The 25,014-nt window shown below is 29.3% G+C and overlaps 2 protein-coding genes across 2 annotated transcripts in view; one reads left to right on the top strand and one right to left on the bottom strand.

The window, feature by feature from the left end:
* Positions 1-11,788, top strand: part of LOC135141008 (rod outer segment membrane protein 1-like) — a 15,287-nt gene extending 3,499 nt beyond the window's left edge. Inside the window, exons 2-3 of the mRNA XM_064071793.1 lie at positions 11,345-11,564; positions 11,612-11,788. Of these exons, the coding sequence (XP_063927863.1) occupies positions 11,345-11,564; positions 11,612-11,788 (397 nt within the window). The remainder of the gene's footprint in view (positions 1-11,344; positions 11,565-11,611) is intronic.
* LOC135141005 (protein fuzzy homolog) lies at positions 11,125-25,014 on the bottom strand. Its single transcript, XM_064071788.1, has 6 exons — positions 24,819-25,014; positions 18,245-18,366; positions 18,046-18,193; positions 17,871-17,996; positions 17,629-17,826; positions 11,125-12,359 (listed from the first exon to the last, which is right to left on the bottom strand). Exons 1-6 carry the CDS (start codon positions 24,894-24,896, stop codon positions 11,802-11,804), a joined length of 1,230 nt encoding a protein of 409 aa, XP_063927858.1. The 5' UTR covers positions 24,897-25,014; the 3' UTR covers positions 11,125-11,801.

Below are 25,014 nucleotides of genomic sequence, written 5' to 3'. Positions count from 1 at the left end.
ACTTTTCAATTTAAATTTTGCCATTTTCAATTTGTCCATTGTCGATTTTTAGAATTTTCGGTTTTTCAATTTTTCCATTCTCAACTGTTAAGACTTCAATTTTGTTACTTTCCGATTTTTTGGTTTTCGATTTTCCAATTTTCAGAATTTCCAAGTTTCTTTATTCAGATTTTCGATTTTCCACTTTTTCGATTTTAGATTTTTCGAATTTTTGTTTTTCCAATTTTTTGCTTTTTTGATTTTTCTGTTCGTTTCAGTTTTTAGGCTTTGCAATTTTTTTTTACATTATATATTTTGATTATTTTAATTTCCGATTTTTTTATTTTTGTTTTTGATTTTTTTAATTTTCAATATTACAAATTTCTGACTTTTCGATTTTTTGGTTTTCCCGTTTTTCAATTTTCGTTTTTGAGGTTTGTGAATTTCCAGTTTTTCGATCGACGTACGTATTAGATTCATTGAATTTTCGATTTTCGGTTTTCCATTTTTAGATTTTTGATTTTCCAGTTTTGTATTTTCAGATTTTCTGTTTTTCGCATATCTGATTTATCAAATTTTCGATTTTTCGGCTTTTCGATTTTTCGACATTTGATTTTCGAATTTTCGATTGTTCAGTTTTCCATTTTTCAGCTTTTAGACTTCAATTTGTTTACTTTTCGATTTTCTTTTTAAATCTTTGAATTTTTCGGTTTTGATTTTTCGAATTTTTGATTTTTAATTTTTCCATTCTTCGGTTTTTAGACTTCAATTTTCTTTCTTTTAAATTTGTCGATATTCTATTTTCCGCTTTTCAGAATTTTCGATTTTCAGTTTTCAGACTTTTAGAAAATTTGAGTAGTCGAATTTTCGATTTTTCAATTCATCGATTTTTCCATGTTCAACTTTTCAATTTAAATTTTGCGATTTTCAATTTGTCCATTGTCGATTTTTAGAATTTTCGGTTTTTCAATTTTTCCATTCTCAACTGTTAGACTTCAATTTTGTTACTTTCCGATTTTTTGGTTTTCGATTTTCCAATTTTCAGAATTTCCAAGTTTCTTTATTCACATTTTCGATTTTCCACTTTTTCGATTTTAGATTTTTCGAATTTTTGTTTTTCCAATTTTTTGCTTTTTTGATTTTTCTGTTCGTTTCAGTTTTTACTTTATATATTTTGATTATTTTAATTTCCGATTTTTTTATTTTTGTTTTTGATTTTTTTAATTTTCAATATTACAAATTTCTGACTTTTCGATTTTTTGGTTTTCCCGTTTTTCAATTTTCGTTTTTGAGGTTTGTGAATTTCCACTTTTCAATCGACCTAGGTATTTGATTCATTGAATTTTCGATTTTCTGTTTTTTGCATTAGTGAATTTCGGTTTTTCCGGTTTGTGAATTTCCAGTTTTTCGATCGACGTACGTATTAGATTCATTGAATTTTCGATTTTCGGTTTTCCATTTTTAGATTTTTGATTTTCCAGTTTTGTATTTTCAGATTTTCCGTTTTTTGCATATCTGATTTATCAAATTTTCGATTTTTCGGCTTTTCGATTTTTCGATATTTGATTTTCGAATTTTCGATTGTTCAGTTTTCCATTTTTCAGCTTTTAGACTTCAATTTGTTTACTTTTCGATTTTCTTTTTAAATCTTTGAATTTTTCGGTTTTGATTTATCGAATTTTTTATTTTTAATTTTTCCATTCTTCGGTTTTTAGACTTCACTTTTCTTTCTTTTAAATTTGTCGATATTCTATTTTCCGCTTTTCAGAATTTTCGATTTTCAGTTTTCAGACTTTCGATGATTAGAATTTTGAATTTTTCAATTCATCGATTTTTCCATGTTCAACTTTTCAACTTAAATTTTGCGATTTTCAATTTGTCCATCGTCGATTTTTAGAATTTTCGGTTTTTCAATTTTTCCATTCTCAACTGTTAGACTTCAATTTTGTTACTTTCCGATTTTTTGGTTTTCGATTTTCCAATTTTCAGAATTTCCAAGTTTCTTTATTCAGATTTTCGATTTTCCACTTTTTCGATTTTAGATTTTTCGAATTTTTGTTTTTCCAATTTTTTGCTTTTTTGATTTTTCTGTTCGTTTCAGTTTTTACTTTATATATTTTGATTATTTTAATTTCCGATTTTTTTTATTTTTGTTTTTGATTTTTTTAATTTTCAATACTACAAATTTTTGACTTTTCGATTTTTTGGTTTTCCCGTTTTTCAATTTTCGTTTTTGAGGTTTGTGAATTTCCACTTTTCGATCGACCTAGGTATTTGATTCATTGAATTTTCGATTTTCTGTTTTTTGCATTAGTGAATTTCGGTTTTTCCGGTTTGTGAATTTCCAGTTTTTCGATCGACGTACGTATTAGATTCATTGAATTTTCGATTTTCGGTTTTCCATTTTTAGATTTTTGATTTTCCAGTTTTGTATTTTCAGATTTTCTGTTTTTCGCATATCTGATTTATCAAATTTTCGATTTTTCGGCTTTTCGATTTTTCGATATTTGATTTTCGAATTTTCGATTGTTCAGTTTTCCATTTTTCAGCTTTTAGACTTCAATTTTTTTACTTTTCGATTTTCAGATTTTTGATTTTTCGATTTTCTTTTTAAATCTTTGAATTTTTCGGTTTTGATTTTTCGAATTTTTGATTTTTAATTTTTCCATTCTTCGGTTTTTAGACTTCAATTTTCTTTCTTTTAACTTTGTCGATATTCTATTTTCCGCTTTTCAGAATTTTCGATTTTCAGTTTTCAGACTTTTAGAAAATTTGAGTAGTCGAATTTTCGATTTTTCAATTCATCGATTTTTCCATGTTCAACTTTTCAATTTAAATTTTGCCATTTTCAATTTGTCCATTGTCGATTTTTAGAATTTTCGGTTTTTCTATTTTTCCATTCTCAACTGTTAGACTTCAATTTTGTTACTTTCCGATTTTTTGGTTTTCGATTTTCCAATTTTCAGAATTTCCAAGTTTCTTTAATCACATTTTCGATTTTCCACTTTTTCGATTTTAGATTTTTCGACCTTCAATTTTTCAACTTTCGATTTTCGTTTCTCCGCTTTTGTGGTTTTTCGATTTTTCTGTTTGTTTCAGTTTTTATGGTTCTGCAATTTGCAGCTTTTAGATTTCAATTTTGTGATTTTCCGATTTTCCACTTTTCGATTTTCGATCGTCGTTTTTTCGATGTTCATTTTTTCGATTTTTTGATTTTTCAATTTTTAGGCCTTGCAATTTTTTTACTTTTCGCTTTTTCGAGTGTTTGTTTCATCGAGTTTTCGATTTTCGACTTTACGGTTTTTCCATTTTCCGATTTTCGATTTTCCATGTTTAGATATTTTTCGATTTTTTTTTATTTTTCGATTGTTCTGTTCGTCAGTTTTGACACTTTGCAATTTTTACTTTTCCACTTTTCTATTATTTTAGTTTCGGATTATTCGATTTTTGAATTTTCTTTTTTTTTTTAATTTTTCGATTTCCGATTTTTTAATTTTTGCGATTTTTCGGTTTTTTAATTTGTCGATTCTCGATATTCCGATTTTCGATTTTTCGATTTCCCAATCTTCGATTTTTCAATTTCCAGTTTTCGATTTTCCACTTTCTGATTTTACGATTTTTCGATTTTTCTGTTCGTCAGTTTTTAGGCTTTGCAATTTGTTTACTTTTCGATTTTTCGACTATTTTTTTCCAGTTTTTTGATTTTTGAATTGTCGACTTTTAGAGTTTTCAATATTATGAATTTTCGAATTTTCGGTTTTCCTATTTTTCGATTTTTGATTTTTCCATTTTTTGGTTTTTTGATTTTTCAATTCTCGGTTTTTCAATCTTGCAAATTTTCGATTTTTCAGATTTGTGAATTTCCAGTTTTTCGATCGACCTACGTATTAGATTCATTGAATTTTCGATTTTCGGTTTTTCCATTTTTAGATTTTTGATTTTCCAGTTTTGTATTTTCAGATTTTCTGTTATTCGCATATCTGATTTATCAAATTTTCGATTTTTCGGCTTTTCGATTTTTCGATATCTGATTTTCGAATTTTCGATTGTTCAGTTTTCCATTTTTCAGCTTTTAGGCTTCAATTTTTTTACTTTTCGATTTTCAGATTTTTGATTTTTCGATTTTCTTTTTAAATCTTTGAATTTTTCGGTTTTGATTTTTCGAATTTTTGATTTTTAATTTTTCCATTCTTCGGTTTTTAGACTTCAATTTTCTTTCTTTTAAATTTGTCGATATTCTATTTTCCGCTTTTCAGAATTTTCGATTTTCAGTTTTCAGACTTTTAGAAAATTTGAGTAGTCGAATTTTCGATTTTTCAATTCATCGATTTCTCCATGTTCAACTTTTCAATTTAAATTTTGCGATTTTCAATTTGTCCATTGTCGATTTTTAGAATTTTCGGTTTTTCAATTTTTCCATTCTCAACTGTTAGACTTCAATTTTGTTACTTTCCGATTTTTTGGTTTTCGATTTTCCAATTTTCAGAATTTCCAAGTTTCTTTATTCAGATTTTCGATTTTCCACTTTTTCGATTTTAGATTTTTCGAATTTTTGTTTTTCCAATTTTTTGCTTTTTTGATTTTTCTGTTCGTTTCAGTTTTTACTTTATATATTTTGATTATTTTAATTTCCGATTTTTTTTATTTATGTTTTTGATTTTTTTAATTTTCAATATTACAAATTTTTGACTTTTCGATTTTTTGGTTTTCCCGTTTTTTTCGATTTTTGAGGTTTGTGAATTTCCACTTTTCGATCGACCTAGGTATTTGATTCATTGAATTTTCGATTTTCTGTTTTTTGCATTAGTGAATTTCGGTTTTTCCGGTTTGTGAATTTCCAGTTTTTCGATCGATGTACGTATTAGATTCATTGAATTTTCGATTTTCGGTTTTTCCATTTTTAGATTTTTGATTTTCCAGTTTTGTATTTTCAGATTTTCTGTTTTTCGCATATCTGATTTATCAAATTTTCGATTTTTCGGCTTTTCGATTTTTCGATATCTGATTTTCGAATTTTCGATTGTTCAGTTTTCCATTTTTCAGCTTTTAGACTTCAATTTTTTTACTTTTCGATTTTCAGATTTTTGATTTTTCGATTTTCTTTTTAAATCTTTAAATTTTTCGGTTTTGATTTTTCGAATTTTTGATTTTTAATTTTTCCATTCTTCGGTTTTTAGACTTCAATTTTCTTTCTTTTAAATTTGTCGATATTCTATTTTCCGCTTTTCAGAATTTTCGATTTTCAGTTTTCAGACTTTCGATGATTAGAATTTTAGATTTTTCAGTTTTATGATTTTTCGATTTTTAGAAAATTTGAGTAGTCGAATTTTCGATTTTTCAATTCATCAATTTTTCCATGTTCAACTTTTCAATTTAGATTTTGCGATTTTCAATTTGTCCATTGTCGATTTTTAGAATTTTCGGTTTTTCAGTTTTTCCATTCTCAACTGTTAGACTTCAATTTTGTTACTTTCCAATTTTCAGAATTTCCAAGTTTCTTTATTCACATTTTCGATTTTTCACTTTTTCGATTTTAGATTTTTCGAATTTTTGTTTTTCCAATTTTTTGCTTTTTTGATTTTTCTGTTCGTTTCAGTTTTTAGGCTTTGCAATTTTTTCTACTTTATATATTTTGATTATTTTAATTTCCGATTTTTTTTATTTTTGTTTTTGATTTTTTTAATTTTCAATATTACAAATTTCTGACTTTTCGATTTTTTGGTTTTCCGGTTTTTCAATTTTCGTTTTTGAGGTTTATGAATTTCCACTTTTCGATCGACCTAGGTATTTGATTCATTGAATTTTCGATTTTCTGTTTTTTGCATTAGTGAATTTCGGTTTTTCCTGTTTGTGAATTTCCAGTTTTTCGATCGACGTACGTATTAGAATATTCATTGAATTTTCGATTTTCGGTTTTTCCATTTTTAGATTTTTGATTTTCCAGTTTTGTATTTTCAGATTTTCTGTTTTTCGCATATGTGATTTATCAAATTTTCGATTTTTCGGCTTTTCGATTTTTCGATATCTGATTTTCGAATTTTCGATTGTTCAGTTTTCCATTTTTCAGCTTTTAGACTTCAATTTTTTTACTTTTCGATTTTCAGATTTTGGATTTTTCGATTTTCTTTTTAAATCTTTGAATTTTTCGGTTTTGATTTTTCGAATTTTTGATTTTTAATTTTTCCATTCTTCGGTTTTTAGACTTCAATTTTCTTTCTTTTAAATTTGTCGATATTCTATTTTCCGCTTTTCAGAATTTTCGATTTTCAGTTTTCAGACTTTTAGACAATTTGAGTAGTCGAATTTTCGATTTTTCAATTCATCGATTTCTCCATGTTCAACTTTTCAATTTAAATTTTGCGATTTTCAATTTGTCCATCGTCGATTTTTAGAATTTTCGGTTTTTCAATTTTTCCATTCTCAACTGTTAGACTTCAATTTTGTTACTTTCCGATTTTTTGGTTTTCGATTTTCCAATTTTCAGAATTTCCAAGTTTCTTTATTCAGATTTTCGATTTTCCACGTTTTCGATTTTAGATTTTTCGAATTTTTGTTTTTCCAATTTTTTGCTTTTTTGATTTTTCTGTTCGTTTCAGTTTTTTACTTTATATATTTTGATTATTTTAATTTCCGATTTTTTTATTTTTGTTTTTGATTTTTTTAATTTTCAATATTACAAATTTTTGACTTTTCGATTTTTTGGTTTTCCCATTTTTTTCGATTTTTGAGGTTTGTGAATTTCCACTTTTCGATCGACCTAGGTATTTGATTCATTGAATTTTCGATTTTCTGTTTTTTGCATTAGTGAATTTCGGTTTTTCCGGTTTGTGAATTTCCAGTTTTTCGATCGACGTACGTATTAGATTCATTGAATTTTCGATTTTCGGTTTTCCATTTTTAGATTTTTGATTTTCCAGTTTTGTATTTTCAGATTTTCTGTTTTTCGCATATCTGATTTATCAAATTTTCGATTTTTCGGCTTTTCGATTTTTCGATATCTGATTTTCGAATTTTCGATTGTTCAGTTTTCCATTTTTCAGCTTTTAGACTTCAATTTTTTTACTTTTCGATTTTCAGATTTTTGATTTTTCGATTTTCTTTTTAAATCTTTGAATTTTTCGGTTTTGATTTTTCGAATTTTTGATTTTTAATTTTTCCATTCTTCGGTTTTTAGACTTCAATTTTCTTTCTTTTAAATTTGTCGATATTCTATTTTCCGCTTTTCAGAATTTTCGATTTTCAGTTTTCAGACTTTTAGAAAATTTGAGTAGTCGAATTTTCGATTTTTCAATTCATCGATTTTTCCATGTTCAACTTTTCAATTTAAATTTTGCGATTTTCAATTTGTCCATCATCGATTTTTAGAATTTTCGGTTTTTCAATTTTTCCATTCTCAACTGTTAGACTTCAATTTTGTTACTTTCCGATTTTTTGGTTTTCGATTTTCAAATTTTCAGAATTTCCAAGTTTCTTTATTCAGATTTTCGATTTTCCACTTTTTCGATTTTAGATTTTTCGAATTTTTGTTTTTCCAATTTTTTGCTTTTTTGATTTTTCTGTTCGTTTCAGTTTTTAGGCTTTGCAATTTTTTTTACTTTATATATTTTGATTATTTTAATTTCCGATTTTTTTATTTTTGTTTTTGATTTTTTTAATTTTCAATATTACAAATTTTTGACTTTTCGATTTTTTGGTTTTCCCGTTTTTCAATTTTCGTTTTTGAGGTTTGTGAATTTCCACTTTTCGATCGACTTAGGTATTTGATTCATTGAATTTTCGATTTTCTGTTTTTTGCATTAGTGAATTTCGGTTTTTCCGGTTTGTGAATTTCCAGTTTTTCGATCGACGTACGTATTAGATTCATTGAATTTTCGATTTTCGGATTTCCATTTTTAGATTTTTGATTTTCCAGTTTTGTATTTTCAGATTTTCCGTTTTTCGCATATCTGATTTATCAAATTTTCGATTTTTCGGCTTTTCGATTTTTCGACATTTGATTTTCGAATTTTCGATTGTTCAGTTTTCCATTTTTCAGCTTTTAGACTTCAATTTGTTTACTTTTCGATTTTCTTTTTAAATCTTTGAATTTTTCGGTTTTGATTTATCGAATTTTTTATTTTTAATTTTTCCATTCTTCGGTTTTTAGACTTCACTTTTCTTTCTTTTAAATTTGTCGATATTCTATTTTCCGCTTTTCAGAATTTTCGATTTTCAGTTTTCAGACTTTCGATGATTAGAATTTTGGATTTTTCAATTCATCGATTTTTCCATGTTCAACTTTTCAACTTAAATTTTGCGATTTTCAATTTGTCCATCGTCGATTTTTAGAATTTTCGGTTTTTCAATTTTTCCATTCTCAACTGTTAGACTTCAATTTTGTTACTTTCCGATTTTTTGGTTTTCGATTTTCCAATTTTCAGAATTTCCAAGTTTCTTTATTCAGATTTTCGATTTTCCACTTTTTCGATTTTAGATTTTTCGAATTTTTGTTTTTCCAATTTTTTGCTTTTTTGATTTTTCTGTTCGTTTCAGTTTTAGGCTTTGCAATTTTTTTTTACATTATATATGTTGATTATTTTAATTTCCGATTTTTTTTATTTTTGTTTTTGATTTTTTTAATTTTCAATACTACAAATTTTTGACTTTTCGATTTTTTGGTTTTCCCGTTTTTCAATTTTCGGTTTTGAGGTTTGTGAATTTCCACTTTTCGATCGACCTAGGTATTTGATTCATTGAATTTTCGATTTTCTGTTTTTTGCGTTAGTGAATTTCGGTTTTTCCGGTTTGTGAATTTCCAGTTTTTCGATCGACGTACGTATTAGATTCATTGAATTTTCGATTTTCGGTTTTCCATTTTTAGATTTTTGATTTTCCAGTTTTGTATTTTCAGATTTTCAGTTTTTCGCATATCTGATTTTCGAATTTTCGATTGTTCAGTTTTCCATTTTTCAGCTTTCAGACTTCAATTTTTTTACTTTTCGATTTTCAGATTTTGGATTTTTCGATTTTCTTTTTAAATCTTTGAATTTTTCGGTTTTGATTTTTCGAATTTTTGATTTTTAATTTTTCCATTCTTCGGTTTTTAGACTTCAATTTTCTTTCTTTTAAATTTGTCGATATTCTATTTTCCGCTTTTCAGAATTTTCGATTTTCAGTTTTCAGACTTTCGATGATTAGAATTTTGGATTTTTCAGTTTTATGATTTTTCGATTTTTAGAAAATTTGAGTAGTCGAATTTTCGATTTTTCAAATTCATCGATTTTTCCATGTTCAATTTTTCAATTTAAATTTTGCGATTTTCAATTTGTCCATTGTCGATTTTTAGAATTTTCGGTTTTTCAATTTTTCCATTCTCAACTGTTAGAATTTTGTTACTTTCCGATTTTTTGGTTTTCGATTTTCCAATTTTCAGAATTTCCAAGTTCTTTATTCAGATTTTCGATTTTCCACTTTTTCGATTTTAGATTTTTCGAATTTTTGTCTTTCCAATTTTTTGCTTTTTTGATTTTTCTGTTCGTTTCAGTTTTTAGGCTTTGCAATTTTTTTTTACTTTATATAATTATTTTAATTTCCGATTTTTTTTATTTTTGTTTTTGATTTTTTTAATTTTCAATATTACAAATTTTTGACTTTTCGATTTTTTGGTTTTCCCGTTTTTCAATTTTCGTTTTTGAGGTTTGTGAATTTCCACTTTTCGATCGACCTAGGTATTTGATTCATTGAATTTTCGATTTTCTGTTTCTTGCATTGGTGAATTTCAGTTTTTCCGGTTTTTGATTTTTCGATTTTCTTTTTAAATCTTTGAATTTTTCGGTTTTGATTTTTCGAATTTTTGATTTTTAATTTTTCCATTCTTCGGTTTTTAGACTTCAATTTTCTTTCTTTTAAATTTGTCGATATTCTATTTTCCGCTTTTCAGAATTTTCGATTTTCAGTTTTCAGACTTTCGATGATTAGAATTTTGGATTTTTCAGTTTTATGATTTTTCGATTTTTAGAAAATTTGAGTAGTCGAATTTTCGATTTTTCAAATTCATCGATTTTTCCATGTTCAATTTTTCAATTTAAATTTTGCGATTTTCAATTTGTCCATTGTCGATTTTTAGAATTTTCGGTTTTTCAATTTTTCCATTCTCAACTGTTAGACTTCAATTTTGTTACTTTCCGATTTTTTGGTTTTCGATTTTCCAATTTTCAGAATTTCCAAGTTTCTTTATTCAGATTTTCGATTTTCCACTTTTTCGATTTTAGATTTTTCGAATTTTTGTTTTTCCAATTTTTTGCTTTTTTTATTTTTCTGTTCGTTTCAGTTTTTAGGCTTTGCAATTTTTTTTACTTAATATATTTTGATTATTTTAATTTCCGATTTTTTTATTTTTGTTTTTGATTTTTTTAATTTTCAATATTACAAATTTTTTACTTTTCGATTTTTTGGTTTTCCCGTTTTTCAATTTTCGTTTTTGAGATTTGTGAATTTCTACTTTTCGATCGACCTAGGTATTTGATTCATTGAATTTTTGATTTTCTGTTTTTTGCATTAGTGAATTTCAGTTTTTCCGGTTTTTGATTAAGTATTCAGTTTTGCTATTCTTGATTTCTTCAATAAAATAAATTGACTCAGTCATTAACTTTTTTGAGACACCCTGTATAACCAAATCTAAAAAATATTAATGCAGTGATAAATCACAAGTATAAAACTCATCATATTTTATACATTTAAGATAGGCGTTATTCTGCAAAATTTTGAGGTGACGTCATAAATTTTTTAGAGGGGATAAGCAAATATATTTTAATTAAAAATGTATCATGTTTATCATGATTTTAAAACATCTGCAAGATTTCAAAGTATTCGATTTTGCAAATTCAAAATTAAATTGCAAAATATTGTTTTATAATTTTGATTTTTTTCCAAAAATCTGGACGTTTCGGATAAAAACTCAACACGGAGTCATAAACTACATGTGTAGGACTATGTTACTGTATACAATTTAAAACCCATTTCCTATGCATAAATTTGGAGTGACGTCATTGTACAACACCACCAGTGCATGGTAGAAAGTAATTTCCCAAACTATAGCTCAGTTTTTCCAAGAGCGTGTACATAGTTGCTGTAGTTTTGTTATTAGGTGAAAGTAAATAATGAAAATTAATATACCTAAATATGTATTTTATAAAATAACATATGATAAAAAAAAGTCGTAGTGGGATATTGAAATTTTTTCCGCGAACAAAACTCAAAATATCTCCCATCTCCCATTGTGCCTTTCTTAATCAAGCCACAACAAAGCCACTTCGTTTCCTGCCGACTTTTCTTGTTTCACGTAACTGAAAACGATTGTGTATTGTTACATTTTTTCCTCTTTAAGTCCCGCTGCTGACGGTAATACCCCATTCAGCTGCTGCTCAATGAAATCACTTTCGCCTTGTATTCATCACAACATCGAAGTCACAGGAAAAGCGTATTTATACACCCCGGAATTCAATTTAAGCATCTCGACGCGAGGCTGCTACGAAATGATCCGGAAGAAAAAACAAGAGATGGGGTGGTTAATTGTGGGGAATTTATTTTTATTCATTTTTCTCGAGGTAAGCACGATCGGTAGATTATAAATCACTCAACTGTGATTGTTTAGAGTGTGTCAGTGGCTTTGTTCAGATTCCTCCAAACCGCCCACTTCGCGAAAGGACGATTCATGGGTCATAGGCACTCTTATACGATCTGGCTGTTTGGGTGCTATTCTGGAGTGTTGAAAAAAGAAGCGACTGTGGCACCCCCACCACCCCCTGTACCCGCTGAGTTACAAAACTAATTTTAATAAACCTTCACCAACAAACTTGTTTCTCTGAAACCAAATTTTTGAGAGTTTTTTCAGTGATGGACCTCATGGCGAACGTCGGAATGGACGAATTAAACAAAACGCACAAAATATTGTCGCCGATTTTCATCGCGAAACACTTGTGGTACTCGGAGCACCAATAAGTCTCCAACCCCACATTCAAGTCTTGCGTTTTATTGTCATCGCTGTCTTGATCGGGCATGAGGAAAGTCAGAACCGACTGGTAGTAAAACGTTCTTAAGATGTCTAAACGGTGCGAGCTACTGGCGTTCTTTTTGTTGCTATTTTGGTGCGGATTTCGCGTTATCATGTATTTGCCGAAGGTCGTATTTATGAGAAGGAGGCCCAAAATGCCGCCGTCGATGTGACACGAAATGGGGAAATTGCGCGGGTGGGATTGAATAGCGGAGCTGAGGATATCAGCTGAGTTCTTGAAGCAGTTGGTGGCGGAGTGCTCCACTTCCGACAGGATCGGGGTGGGGCCGCACAGGCAACACAGTTGGATTTCCGGGATGAGGGTGCAGCAGACGAAGCGAAATGCCACCTGAAACAACGATATTTCATCACCTTAGAACTGGTTTGCCGCATATCCAGATCGGGTCCGAGGGATTTTCGCCTCTACTGTTTAGTGCAGATTTGCCGCATGTCGCACTTGGGCGAAGCGAAACATAGTTTAGATTCAGTGCTGATTTGCCGCATGTCCAAGCAGAAATCGATACAGTACCGTTATCCGTTTCATTGATTAAATACATATAGATAGACCCATGCTATTGTTTGGAGCGAACAGGCCAACGGCCGGCGAACAAGAGATGGCGCACCAACAGTCGGCCGTCAAACGCCGGCGAAAAGCTTGGACACCAATCGCGCGCGTAGATAACCCAAATCGCAGCAACAATACATTTAATAAAGCTACCACTCGACAGAGGGCGACGAAAACAATGTGTAAAAATCTCATAGTAACCATTTATATAATTTGCAACGTTGCCAGATGAGCCTAGCACAACTTTGCCGTTATTTCTAGTCGATTAGATTTTATTTCGTTTAAAAGTTTCTGGTGAATAAATGGAATTATTATAATGAATAAACAATACAAACAAATTATTACTTGTTATTTTAAATACTTGTTAGTGTTGATGAAAACATAAATGGTAATTAAAGTTATTCTAAATACGGTCCGGTCCGGTAGCTCAAATTTTACAGTACGAGTGATATGTTTCAGGACGAGTAGGTAGCCGAGTCTTTAATTTCGAAACGAGTACTGCGAAAAGAGTTACCGGACGTATGTTGTTATGTATTTTATTTCATACTGTCAACATACTTTTTTATTCGATAATATTATTATTATTTTGAGAAAAAAATCCAAATCGAGTCACTTTTTCTGACATCGTTAGCAACCGCTCTTTGGTAAATGTTTTAATTTGTTTATTCGTGCAAATCAGCATCATATGTTTAAACACATAATAGTACTTATAACACTTTACAGGACTTATTGTTTTGTATAATCCGACTCGATGGACGAATGTTTTGTGCAACTCGGCTCGTCCTACCAGTATTTTTTGTAATCTGGTTGATACGACAATGTGATACCGAATTGTACTTTGATATTGCTCCAAGGACCTTTGTTTTCTTGCGTGTGAGATAATAGACAGCGTTCGGTTTCGATGTTTAATACAGGACGGTTACAGAAGTACTAAATTTACATTTGTATTTACAATAACAGGTAAAGCAAAAGAGACCCAAAAGGGTCAGTGGCCGCTTCCGGAAATGGAACACTTGTCCTTTTTGGCTCAATTTTATCGGACTATTGTTTGTATTGTTTATTCATTATAATAATTCCATTTATTCACCAGAAACTTTTAAACGAAATAAAATCTAATCGACTAGAAATAACGGCAAAGTTGTGCTAGGCTCATCTGGCAACGTTGCAAATTATATAAATGGTTACTATGAGATTTTTACACATTGTTTTCGTCGCCCTCTGTCGAGTGGTAGCTTTATTAAATGTATTGTTGCTGCGATTTGGGTTATCTACGCGCGCGATTGGTGTCCAAGCTTTTCGCCGGCGTTTGACGGCCGACTGTTGGTGCGCCATCTCTTGTTCGCCGGCCGTTGGCCTGTTCGCTCCAAACAATAGCATGGGTCTATCTATATGTATTTAATCAATGTCCGTTTTTACGTACTTCCTTGCTGCTTTGCTTTTCAGCGTTAGGTTTGGGGTTGGGAAAGAAATCGTATTCAACTTCACGCGCAGAACAATAAGAATAATGTGAAATAAATAAAAAAGAGACTTAACAATTTTGATGAATCTGAAATTAAAAAAAAAACAACTGTAATTTGTGCAACTCTTTTTCTGTTTGTTATAGATGTTACAAATATTTTCGATTTTTTTTTAAGAAAGATTGAGTTTCAAATTATTAGATTCGAAATTTTACAAATTTAAATTTCAAATAGATTTGTTGCTCGTTAAACAAATAATTTAATTTTTTACTTAACAGTAACATTTTTATTTAATGATTTCTCGGAAATGATTGAACTTATTTTCTCTAAAATTTTAGTCAACAAAATTCATAGTGCTGCATACCTGTATTCGTATTTGTGGAAATGAAATTTCCACATCAATAATTACAGATAATAATAGATACATTTTTCAGAGATAATTAAGATTAAGATTTCTTAATCAACTTCACGCGCAGAACAAGTAATACGGCAAGGACTCATAATGTGAAATAAATGAAAAATTGAAACGAGATTAGAAATCTCGTGGTGAAGTAGTTAACTAAGTATAACGAACAATGAATGTTAAGTTATTGATGTTTTGATTCGATTTTTTCTAAATATTTTTAAAATAAAGAGACTTATTTTTCTTTATTTTTATATAAAATCTTCATTTGATAAAACTCATTGCAGTTATTCATTTTTCCTAAAAACTCTAGAATCCAAATATTGCATTGTTAATTTCCATTGTTAAATGGTGAATTGTGAACGAAATACGGAGTACCAAATTTAAATGTGTTTTACAGAAAGGAATTATTTTTACAAAGGATAATAAAATGATATTTTCTTTGCATTGGCGGAGTAAAGGCGGCTCGTTGACTCGCTGCAGTCCTACTAAAATTGCAGCTTAATATGTAATTTTTTTATATAAAATATTCAAACTGATAAAGAACACTCGGGTAAAAATAGGTTGTTGTCTCAAACAATTAGATTCCAGTATTTTATTACATTACATGGATATTGACTACAAGTAGCTATTTTCGGGCAACCAGAGAAAATTAGCAGTAATACTGTTTAAAACTGTAAATGCAGTATATTTGGATTTGGAAATAAATCATTCGTTTCCATGTCTTATGTATCAGTGACAATTATGTTGACTGCAACCCAAATCTATTTGATTACCCCTAACTCCATAATATCTAGTACTTAATATAGTTATACGCTTTTCAGTTGAAAATGAAAGAATTATTTGTACTGGTAGTTGTAAACAATTGTATAAATATTTCCGTTGGATTCCTTTGCGAACTCTTTGTCAATTATTATTTATGATACTATGGTATGATCCCAAACTGTTTAGAGAAGAAAGGGAGGCTGTGGTGTGCGCACGTAAACTTGTCCTATTTCTTTCCAATACATTAGCTCTAAATATTAGCTCTCTGTCTATCATCTCCTACGTGCGCTTATCATAGACTCCTTTTATCTAAAAAGTATGCAGTATTTCCCGCGCAAACCAGCAGTCAGATCTCTAGATTGCCTGGCCTCGTGATTTGTCACGTATTTTTAAATAACATACAGTTTTCTAAATTTGCTGAAGTACTACTAAACTACAAAAATAAATAAACGGGTAAATTATATTCTCAAATTATAACTCCGAATTAAACATGCAATGTGAAAAGTTAATGCCGTGAACCCTACTAAGTATAAATTAAACGTCATTGTTTGCTAACTACATAATTGATTAAACTTATTATTTTAATAAGGTAAGGTATTAAACTAGAAAGAGACTTGAATACTTTTTTTTAATAATTTTAATAATTCTTATAAATGAGTAGATATTTAATAATAAAGCAATACATATTATTATACGCAAAAAATGTATTTGCATGTTTTTGCATAAACTTCCTGCACTTATAATTTATGAACAGTATTTTGGACGATGCCCAATTAATTGATAAGTAATAGTATGTTGATGTAAAAAGAGTATCACTATATTACTTCAAATTCTTTTAACTTTCTTTATGTATGTAGTATATCCTGTTTCCAAAATCTCAAGAAATTAGGGTTATGGTAATTCAATTCAATCTGGATGCTTAGGGTAAAATCTCAATAAACAACAAATGAAAAAGTATGTTATTTTTTAAAATTTATATAACATTTATTGCTGTAAAAGTTGGAGATGACGTTATATGATGGGGAGGATGATTACAAATGTTGGTCAGTTTTATCAACCGGAAACGAGAGACCTATGTTTTCGTATTATAGGAGTCATGAAACGTTGAGAAGCCATAAAAGTCGCCCGATGAACCTGATTACAATACTTCCTTAGCTTGCGCTCGAGACATAAAAAAAATAAACAATAACATTTGGATTTAATAGCTTTTGATATCTGGTATACCTAAACAGTGAGTGAATTTTATGCGGCTATTATTACCATTACATATAACCATCCATTTAAATTAATTGGTAAAAAAATTTACCCATAAATAAGTTATTGTAAATTTATTTTTATTTACACGGGTATAATTGCACAACAATAATTGTTAGACAAATAGAATGATAAAGAAAGGCAATGTCATATTAAAAAACAAATGACTCGTTTCGATGTAAGGTACCTTATATAAGTTAACAACATACATTTATTTAGTTATTATAGGTAAAATTCTAATACGGAATTTGTTCTTGAAGTAAGTCGTACATTGTAAATAGCTATAAATTCGGAAATAATTCTTTTTAAAAGATACAAGTCAAAAATGTATTAGGCTTGATTGTCAAGAAACATTCCAATTCTGTTTCAAATTTGCAAGCATTTTATGTCAAAAGCTGATTTTTGTAAACGTTCCAGTAATAAATTTCGAAGCAAAATCCACCTAAACAGATTTTGCTTCGAAATTTTAATTTTCATATTACTTTTACAACATTTTAATTTAAAAAATTAAAAATGTATCTATTATTTGTGATTATTGATGTAGAAATATCGTTTCTACAAATAAGAATACTACAAAAAATTGTGTATCCAGCGTTATAAATCTTGTTCACTAAAACTTTAGAGACAATAAGTTCAATCATTCCCGAGAAAAAATTAAAGAAAAATGTTACTGTTTAGTAAAAAATTAAATTATTTGTTTATCGAACAACAAATTTATTTGAAATTTAAATTTGTAAAATTTCGAATCTAATAATTTGAAAATATTTGTAACATCTATAACAACAGAAAAAGAGTTGCATAAATTACAGTTGCTTTTTTTTAATTTCAGATTCATTAAAATTGTTAAGTCTCTTTTTTATTTATTTCACATTATTCTTATTGTTCTGCGCGTGAAGTTGAATACGATTTCTTTCCCAACCCCAAACCTAACGCTGAAAAGCAAAACAGCAAGGAAGTACGTAAAAACGGATAACGGTACTGTATCGATTTCTGCTTGGACATGCGGCAAATCAGCACTGAATCTAAACTATGTTTCGCTTCGCCCAAGTGCGACATGCGGCAAATCTGCACTAAACAGCAGAGGCGAAAATCCCTCGGACGCGATCTGGATATGCGGCAAACCAGTTCTAAGGTGACGATTTAGAATTTTTGGGTGCACCTCACGCGATATTACCGTAGGACTTTTGTAGGGTAGGAAAACCGGGATGTCTTTCGAGCTGCTCGTATTCTCCGACTGCGCCAATAACGCCAGAAGCTTGATCTCCTCTGGATGCAGCGACCACCAGCTATTCGTAGCAGCGGCAATTTTTCCGTGGATTAGCACACAACTGAACAACGAATCCACACATTCCGTGAACGTGTCTAAAACAATCTATGTAATTGTTTGAGTTTATTTAGTTCCTCGAGGAGAAAGACCTGGATTAAGTGGTTTTCGGGGCAGAGGATCGTTTCAGCCATTCCCACTAAATCAGAGGAGTGCTTACTTGCAGAATCGCCGCAGTCGAGGGAATCCAGAAGTCTGTCTATTAGAGGATAGCATGTCTGGAAATTTTCAAAGTAATGAGTGCTGAAGAGGGCTGGCTTGACTTACCCGCAATTCTCTTTTAAATCTTTCGATGTTTCGCTGCGTCTTGATTTCTTCGGTGCCGACGATTAGCACGACGGCGTTGAAAATGGAGTTGAGGGTTTGGGCGAGGACTTGGTCGGTGCAGCCGCTGGATATCCCGATGAGGACGAGGCTGAAATTAGGGGGTGAGTAGTGGAAATTGGGGTGGGGGTGGGGGTTGTACCTGTCGTGGTACTCTTTCCAGACGATGGAGTAGTCCTCGGTTAGGGTGTCCAGAAGTTTGATTTTCTGGGATTTGCCGAACATGTGGACCCCGTTCAGAGAGCCGATGGTGGAGAAGGGCAACTAGCGATAGGGATGATTAATGAATGTACAAGAAATTATTATACATGTATTATCTATTATTATTAATTATTATTATATATTATATTAAGGTTGCCCATTTTGTTATTTTTCGATTTTTCAATTTTCCCATGTTTCAATGATACAATTTCTCAATTTTTATCCTCGATTATTTTACGATTTCTAAATATTTTGATTTTTGAATTTTTCAAATTTTGACGTTTTTAAATTTTCAGTTTTTCGATTTCTGAAGTAATCTTTTTTTTCCCATTTCTTTCCCGAGCAATGAAAAGCGAAAAACTAAGGAGTGAAAAATGAAAAATCGGAAAATTAAAAGAACAGAAACTCAAGAGCCAAAAAAGTGAAAACAACTAAAATATCTAAGAATTGAAAAATCAAAAAATTCTTAAATCAAAAAAATAAAGAAACTAAAAATTGAAAAATTTCTAATCGAAAAATTGACGAAACGACAAAATGAAAGAACTAGAAACTTGAAAACTTGATTGAAGAAACAAAAGATCGGTAAATCGAGAAACTCAATAAAAAAATTTAAAAAATCGTAAGACGAAAATATGTATAAACTGAAAAGTTAAAAAACCACAATTCAAAAAATTGAAATCGAAAATGGACAAATCGATCACTTTAAAATGAGAAATCCTAAAAATTGCAAATTACAAATCGAAAAGTTGAAAAATTAAAAAGTTCAAATTGGACAGTAGATTGAAGGAATGAAAAATCGAAAAATGAAAAATTGAAAACAAAAAATCTACAAATTTCAAAATGAAAACTGAAAATGTGAAAAACTGGAAACTCTAACAAACCGAATCGAATTGCGAAATTAAGAAAATCGAACAACTGAATGATTTAAGATTGAAAACTTGATTGAAGGAACGAAAAATCGAAAAATTGAAAAAAAAGCGAAAGACGCAAATATCCAAAAACTGAAAAATAAAAAAAATACAAAATTGTACAATCAAAGACTGAAAAACTAAAAAGGAAACTGAAAATTGAAAAACTGTAAATTCGAAAAATTGAAGAACAGGAATATTTAAAAAAATAGAAAAACTGAAAGATTTAATATTGAAAACTTGTAAAAAAAAAATAGAAAAACTCAAAAAAAGGAAAATTGAAAAAAAAACGAAAGATGAAAATCTCTAAAAATCGAAAAATTGAAAACATGCAAAGTGAAAAATCGAGAAACTGAAAAATCAAACAATTAAAAACTGCAAAGTCAAAAAATTGAAAAACTGAAAAATTTTAAATTGGGAAACAAGATTGAAGAAATGAAGAATTAAAAAATCGGGAAACTCAAATATTGAACAATTGAAAACCGAAAAATTAAGATATCTAAAAACTGATAAATCGAAAAATTAAAAACAGAAAAACTTAAAAATGGAAAAATTGAAAAAATTGTAGAATCGAAGAATTAAAGAAGTTAAAAATGGAAAAATTGAAAACTAAAAAAAGAAAAATGGAAGATCTAAAAACTGAAGAATTGAAAAATAAAAAAATTGCCAAAGTGTGAAATTAAAAAAATCGAACAATTGAAAGATTCAACACTGAAAACTTGATTGGAGAAACGAAAAATGCAAAAGCAGAGAAACTTAAAAATCGAAAAATTGAAAAAAGCGAAACCGCAAATGTCTACAACTTTAAAATAAAAAAATCGAAAAAAAATTTCAGATTGGAAAAGTGAAAATCCAGAAACTGAAAAATAAAAAAATGCAAAATTGTAGAATCAGAGAATGAGAAACTGAAAAATGTAAGATTAAAAACTAGATTGATGGAGCGAAAAATTGAAAAATCGAGAAAGATAAAAATCGAACAATGAAAAATGAAAAACTAACAACTAAAAAATGAAAAATCAAAAATAAAAAATAGAAAAACTCAAATAGAAAAACTGAAAAATTTTAACATCTAAAAATTTCTAATAACAAAATTGAAAGATTTAGTAAATGAAAAACTGAAAAACTAAAAAATCGGCCGAGTTGTAAAACTTAAAAAATCGAAAAATTGAAAAATTTCAAAATTCAAATCTAAAAATTGACAAAAAGAAAAACTTAAAGATCGAGAAACAGAAATTTTCAGTTTTTTGATTTCTGAAGTAATCTTTTTTTTTATATTCCCATTTCTTCCCAAAGTTTCGATTTTTCACTTCTTCAATTCTTCAATTTTGCGATTTTTCCGGTTTTTGATGTTTCAATTTTTCCATTTCTCAGATTTTTGATTTTTCAATTTTTCGATTTTTTAAACTTACGATTTTTCGACTTCTGGATTTCCCGATTTTCAGTTTTTCGTTTTTTAAACTTTGGACTTTTTTTGGCAAATACTAGCTCCACCCACCCGCCCTTTGTTTTCTTAAGAGAGTAGATCATTTGCCAAAATTAGTCTTATCGTAGCGCGTACAACTAGATTCTTCAGTTTTTTGATTTTCAACTTTCGAATTCTTCAATTTCTCCCTTTTTAAATTTTCAATTTTTTTTTCTGTCTTTCGATTTTTGATTTCTTTGGACAACTGAAAAAAACTTTCGATTTTTTAATTTTACAATTTGGCATTTTCCGAATTCTCAATTATTTAATTTGTAAAAATATCGACAAAATAGATGTTTATTTTTTTAATTTTCGATTTTTGATTTTTTGTCACTGAGTTTTTGGAAGGAAGTAAAAAGCAATTTTGATCAGTGATTTGTCGTGTTTACCGAAACTTTAAAACATCTGAAAATTTTGTTCCTAATTTTCAATTTTTCAAGATTTCGGTTCGAATAAATTTGTTCTTTTAGTTAAAAAATCGAAAAATGACAAATCGTGAAAAGGACAAATTTTAACTTGAGAACTTGAAAAATTAAAAATCAAAAGATTCAAAAATTGTGAAGCTAAAACTTGAAAAATCAAAAGATTGGATTTAAAAACTGCACAATTGTCACACAAATTATCAAATGAAATATTCAAAAGTTGAAAAACCTAAAAACTAAAAAAAAGTTAAAATTGGAATTTCGAATTCGATATATAAGATTTGTTTTTTTTTTCAATTTTTCGGTATTTCTGTTTTTGATTTTCCGATTATACAGTTGTACAATTTTCCGATTTCTCATTTACCCGATTTTTCAATTTGTCATTTTTTGATTTTTATTTTTATCATGGAAAATCTTGAAAAACCAGAAAATTAAAAAAAATCCAAATAACCTAAAAATCCAACAAAAGACGAAAAAATCCAGAAAATCCAGAAAAAAATCCAAAAATATAAAGGAGAAATAAAAAATTCCAAAGAGAACTAAAAATCGAAAAAATTCCAATAAGATAAAAATCAATGAAATCCAAGAAAATCCAACAAAAACCAATAAATCGAAAAAATCCAGAAAATCCAGATAATCTGGAAAATCAAAAAATCTGGAAAATTCAGAAAATTTGAAAAATCTGGGAAGTCTGGAAAATCCACAAAATTCAGAAAATCTGGAAAAACCAAAAAATCTGCAAAATTTGGAAAATCTAGAAATTTTTGAAAGTCCAAATTATTCAGAAAATCTGGAAAATTTGGGAAATCTAGAAAATTTGAAAAGTCCATAAAATCTAAAAAATCTGGGAAATTCACAAAATTTAGAATAATAATCTGGCAAATCTGGAAATCATGGAAAATCTTGAAAAACTAGAAAATTAAAAAAAATCCAAATAATCCAAAAAATCCAACAAAAGACGACAAAATCCAACAAAAAAAAAATCCAAAAATCTAAAGGAAAAAATCAAAAATCTTAAAAAAATAAAAAATTCTGAAAAGAAATAAAAAATTCCAAAAAGAACAAAAAATCCAGAAAATTCAGATAATCTGGAAAATCTAGACAATTCAGGAAATTTGAAAAATCTTGGGAATCTGAAAAATCCATAAAATTCAGAAATCTGGAACGTCCAGCGAAATCTCGAAAATTTGGAAAGTCCAGAAAATTTGGGAAATCTGGAAAATCCACAAATTCCGGAAAATCTGGAAAATCCAGAAAATCTCGAAAATCTGCAAAATCTGTAAAACCTAGAACATCCAGAGAATCTGGAAAGTCCAGAAAATCTAAAAAATCTGGAAAACCCAGAAAATCTGGAAAATTCACAAAATTCAGAAAATTTGGCAAATCTGGAAATCATGGAAAATCTTGAAAAATCTAACAAAAGACAAAAAAATCCAGAAAATCCAGAAAAAAAATCCAAAAAATTTCAAAAATTAAAAGCACAATAGTCAAAAATCTTAAAATAACAAAAATTCTAAAAAAATTTCAAAAATTCCAGAAAGAACCAAACATCGAAAAAAAAAGTTAAAAAATCAATGAAATCCAAAAAAGTCCAACAAAAACCAATAAATCGAAAACATCCAGAAAATCCAGATGAGTTGGAAAATCTGAAAATCTGGAAAATTCAGAAAATTTGTAAAATCTGAAAAATCCAGAAAATCTGCAAAATCTGGACAGAAAATTTGAAAATTCAGAAAATCTGGCAAATCTCGAAAACATGGAGAATCTTGAAAAACGGGAAAATTAAAAAAAATCCAAAAAATCCAACAAAAGACGAAAAATTCAGAAAAACCAGAAAAAATCCAAAAAATTCCAAAAATCAAAAGAACAATAGTCAAAAATCTTAAAAAAATCAAGAATTCTAAAAAAAATTCAAAAATTCCAGAAAGAACCAAACTTCGAACAAAATCCAGTAAGCTAAAAAATTAATTGATTTTCCGATTTCCAGTTGTACAATTTTCCGATTTCTCATTTATCCGATTTTTCAATTTGTCATTTTTTGATTTTTATTTTTTTTTTATTTTTAGCAAGTACTGACCCCACTCACCCATGCTTTATTTTCTTAGAAGAATAAGTCATCTGCCAAAATCAGTCTCATCTTGACAAGTACTAGCCCCGCCCACCCACCCTTGTTTTCCTAGAGAATAAGTCATTTGCAAAAATCAGCCTCATGCTTGCCAAGATAAGATTGATTTTGGCAGATGACCTACTCTTCTAAGAAAGCAAGGGTGGGTGGGTGGGGCTAGTACCTTTTCTTAGAAGAGTAGGTGTAAAATTTCATTTTTGAAAAAGTTGTCTAAAAATTCTGAAAAAATTCATATATATATCCCGACGTGCTGATTCCAAAAATATAGCATGTTTATGGTAACGGAGCAATATTTTCTAAAAATTCGGTGTGAAATTCAATTTTTTTTTTAATTTTTAAAAATTGCGATATTTCAATTGACGATTCTGGAAAAACGGTTTAAGTTATAGAAGAAATGAAGCCAGAAGTGACTTCTGCGACCCAAAATCTACATGGAAGTATTTAGTTAAATTTCGAAAATCGTCGAGAATGGGTCGAAATTTGCATAATGGAGGTAATACGAATACATAATGGGAAATTTCATTTTTGAAAAAGTCATCAAAAAATTCTGATTGAGTTCAGAGATATAGATCCCGACGTGTTGATTCCAAAAATATAGCATGGTTATGGTCACGAAGTAATATTTTTTTCGAATGTATCTTTTCGAAATTTCGAAGTTGTTATTCAATTCCCTTTCAGGTTTTTGGGAAATTCGCTGATTAGAACAAATCGCTATTCCGAACACACCTTTCCCCAATTAATTCGGATTATCGAGGTCATACTGTATTTCGATTTTTGAATTTTTCAAATTTTCGATTTTTTAAACTTACAATTTTTCGACTTCTGGATTTCCCGATTTTCAGTTTTTCGTTTTTTAAACTTTGGATTTTTCAATTTTACATAATTACATGTATCAGGTTCAAAGACAATTACACATTACAAAAAAAGAATTGTGTTACTTTGTGGTTTACACACATAAAGAATTTAAATATTGCATAATTCAACGAGACTATAAATTTTGGGCACATAATATCATAGAGCCCCTAGAAAAATTTTATTTATATGCCTTACTTCCGGGGATAGTAGATTCTCTGATATAAAAGTTGAAGCGAAACATGCTCTCTCCTCATCTAAAAATGGAATTTCCTTCGAAGAATGAACGATTAATTAAACACTAAACAATCACTTATTTCAAAAAATATTGTACTTCCCCATAGATTTAGACATAATCTATCTATATTTTACTGTACCTGCTGTAGTTATTAAATGTTTGTACAATGTTATGTTTGTATGTACATTAGGAACCTACGACTAATTTTTTATACGAATCTCCAATTTAAAAAACTGGTTTGTCTAACCCTCTTAAAGCAGCGAAAGCATTTAATTTCAAATTTTGGCGCGCCCGCCATCTGTCAATCTGTCACACCGTAAGCGCTTGCTCGATTCACTTATTAATAACTAAAATAACACCACAAAAAAGGGTTTAAAGCAAATTTCCTCCACCTCCCCCAACCCCGTAAGCACCGCTCCCCTCGCTATTGATTGACGCGTCCCGCCTGATTTAGCTACTCCGTAAAAGTCTTTCGTTGTAGGTGTCAACATAACCTAAAAATATTTACACTGTCTGCGTTCCCCTTCTTCCTGGAAAAAATGGGCAGGCCGCCCCCCGAGGTGACACAAACGACGTGTGCTGACATTCTTCACGGGCCCAAGGTAAACACCGAGACCGCGCTTCCGAAATGACGGCCCCCACACTCGCCACCCCGCGATTACTAGTAAACAGTGAGTCGCTCCTCGGGCGACGCCCTCTGTGGG

The sequence above is a fragment of the Zophobas morio genome, unplaced genomic scaffold, assembly GCF_036711695.1.
Source record: "Zophobas morio isolate AGI-343-1 ecotype UQ-CSIRO unplaced genomic scaffold, CSIRO_AGI_Zmor_V1 ptg000041l, whole genome shotgun sequence".
NCBI lineage: Eukaryota > Metazoa > Arthropoda > Insecta > Coleoptera > Tenebrionidae > Zophobas > Zophobas morio.
Note: the sequence above shows the minus strand (reverse complement) of the source record. Positions and strands in the feature narration are given on the sequence as shown.

Bases quoted from the DNA above. Each gene is read 5' to 3' on its own strand.
- LOC135141005 (XM_064071788.1), bottom strand. From the start codon at position 24,896: ATGTCAGCACACGTCGTTTGTGTCACCTCGGGGGGCGGCCTGCCCATT. The intron at 18,194-18,244 runs GTACAACCCCCA...CCCTAATTTCAG, and splicing joins TGGAAAGAGTACCACGACAG to CCTCGTCCTCATCGGGATAT. The intron at 17,997-18,045 runs GTAAGTCAAGCC...GAAAATTTCCAG, and splicing joins GATTTAAAAGAGAATTGCGG to ACATGCTATCCTCTAATAGA.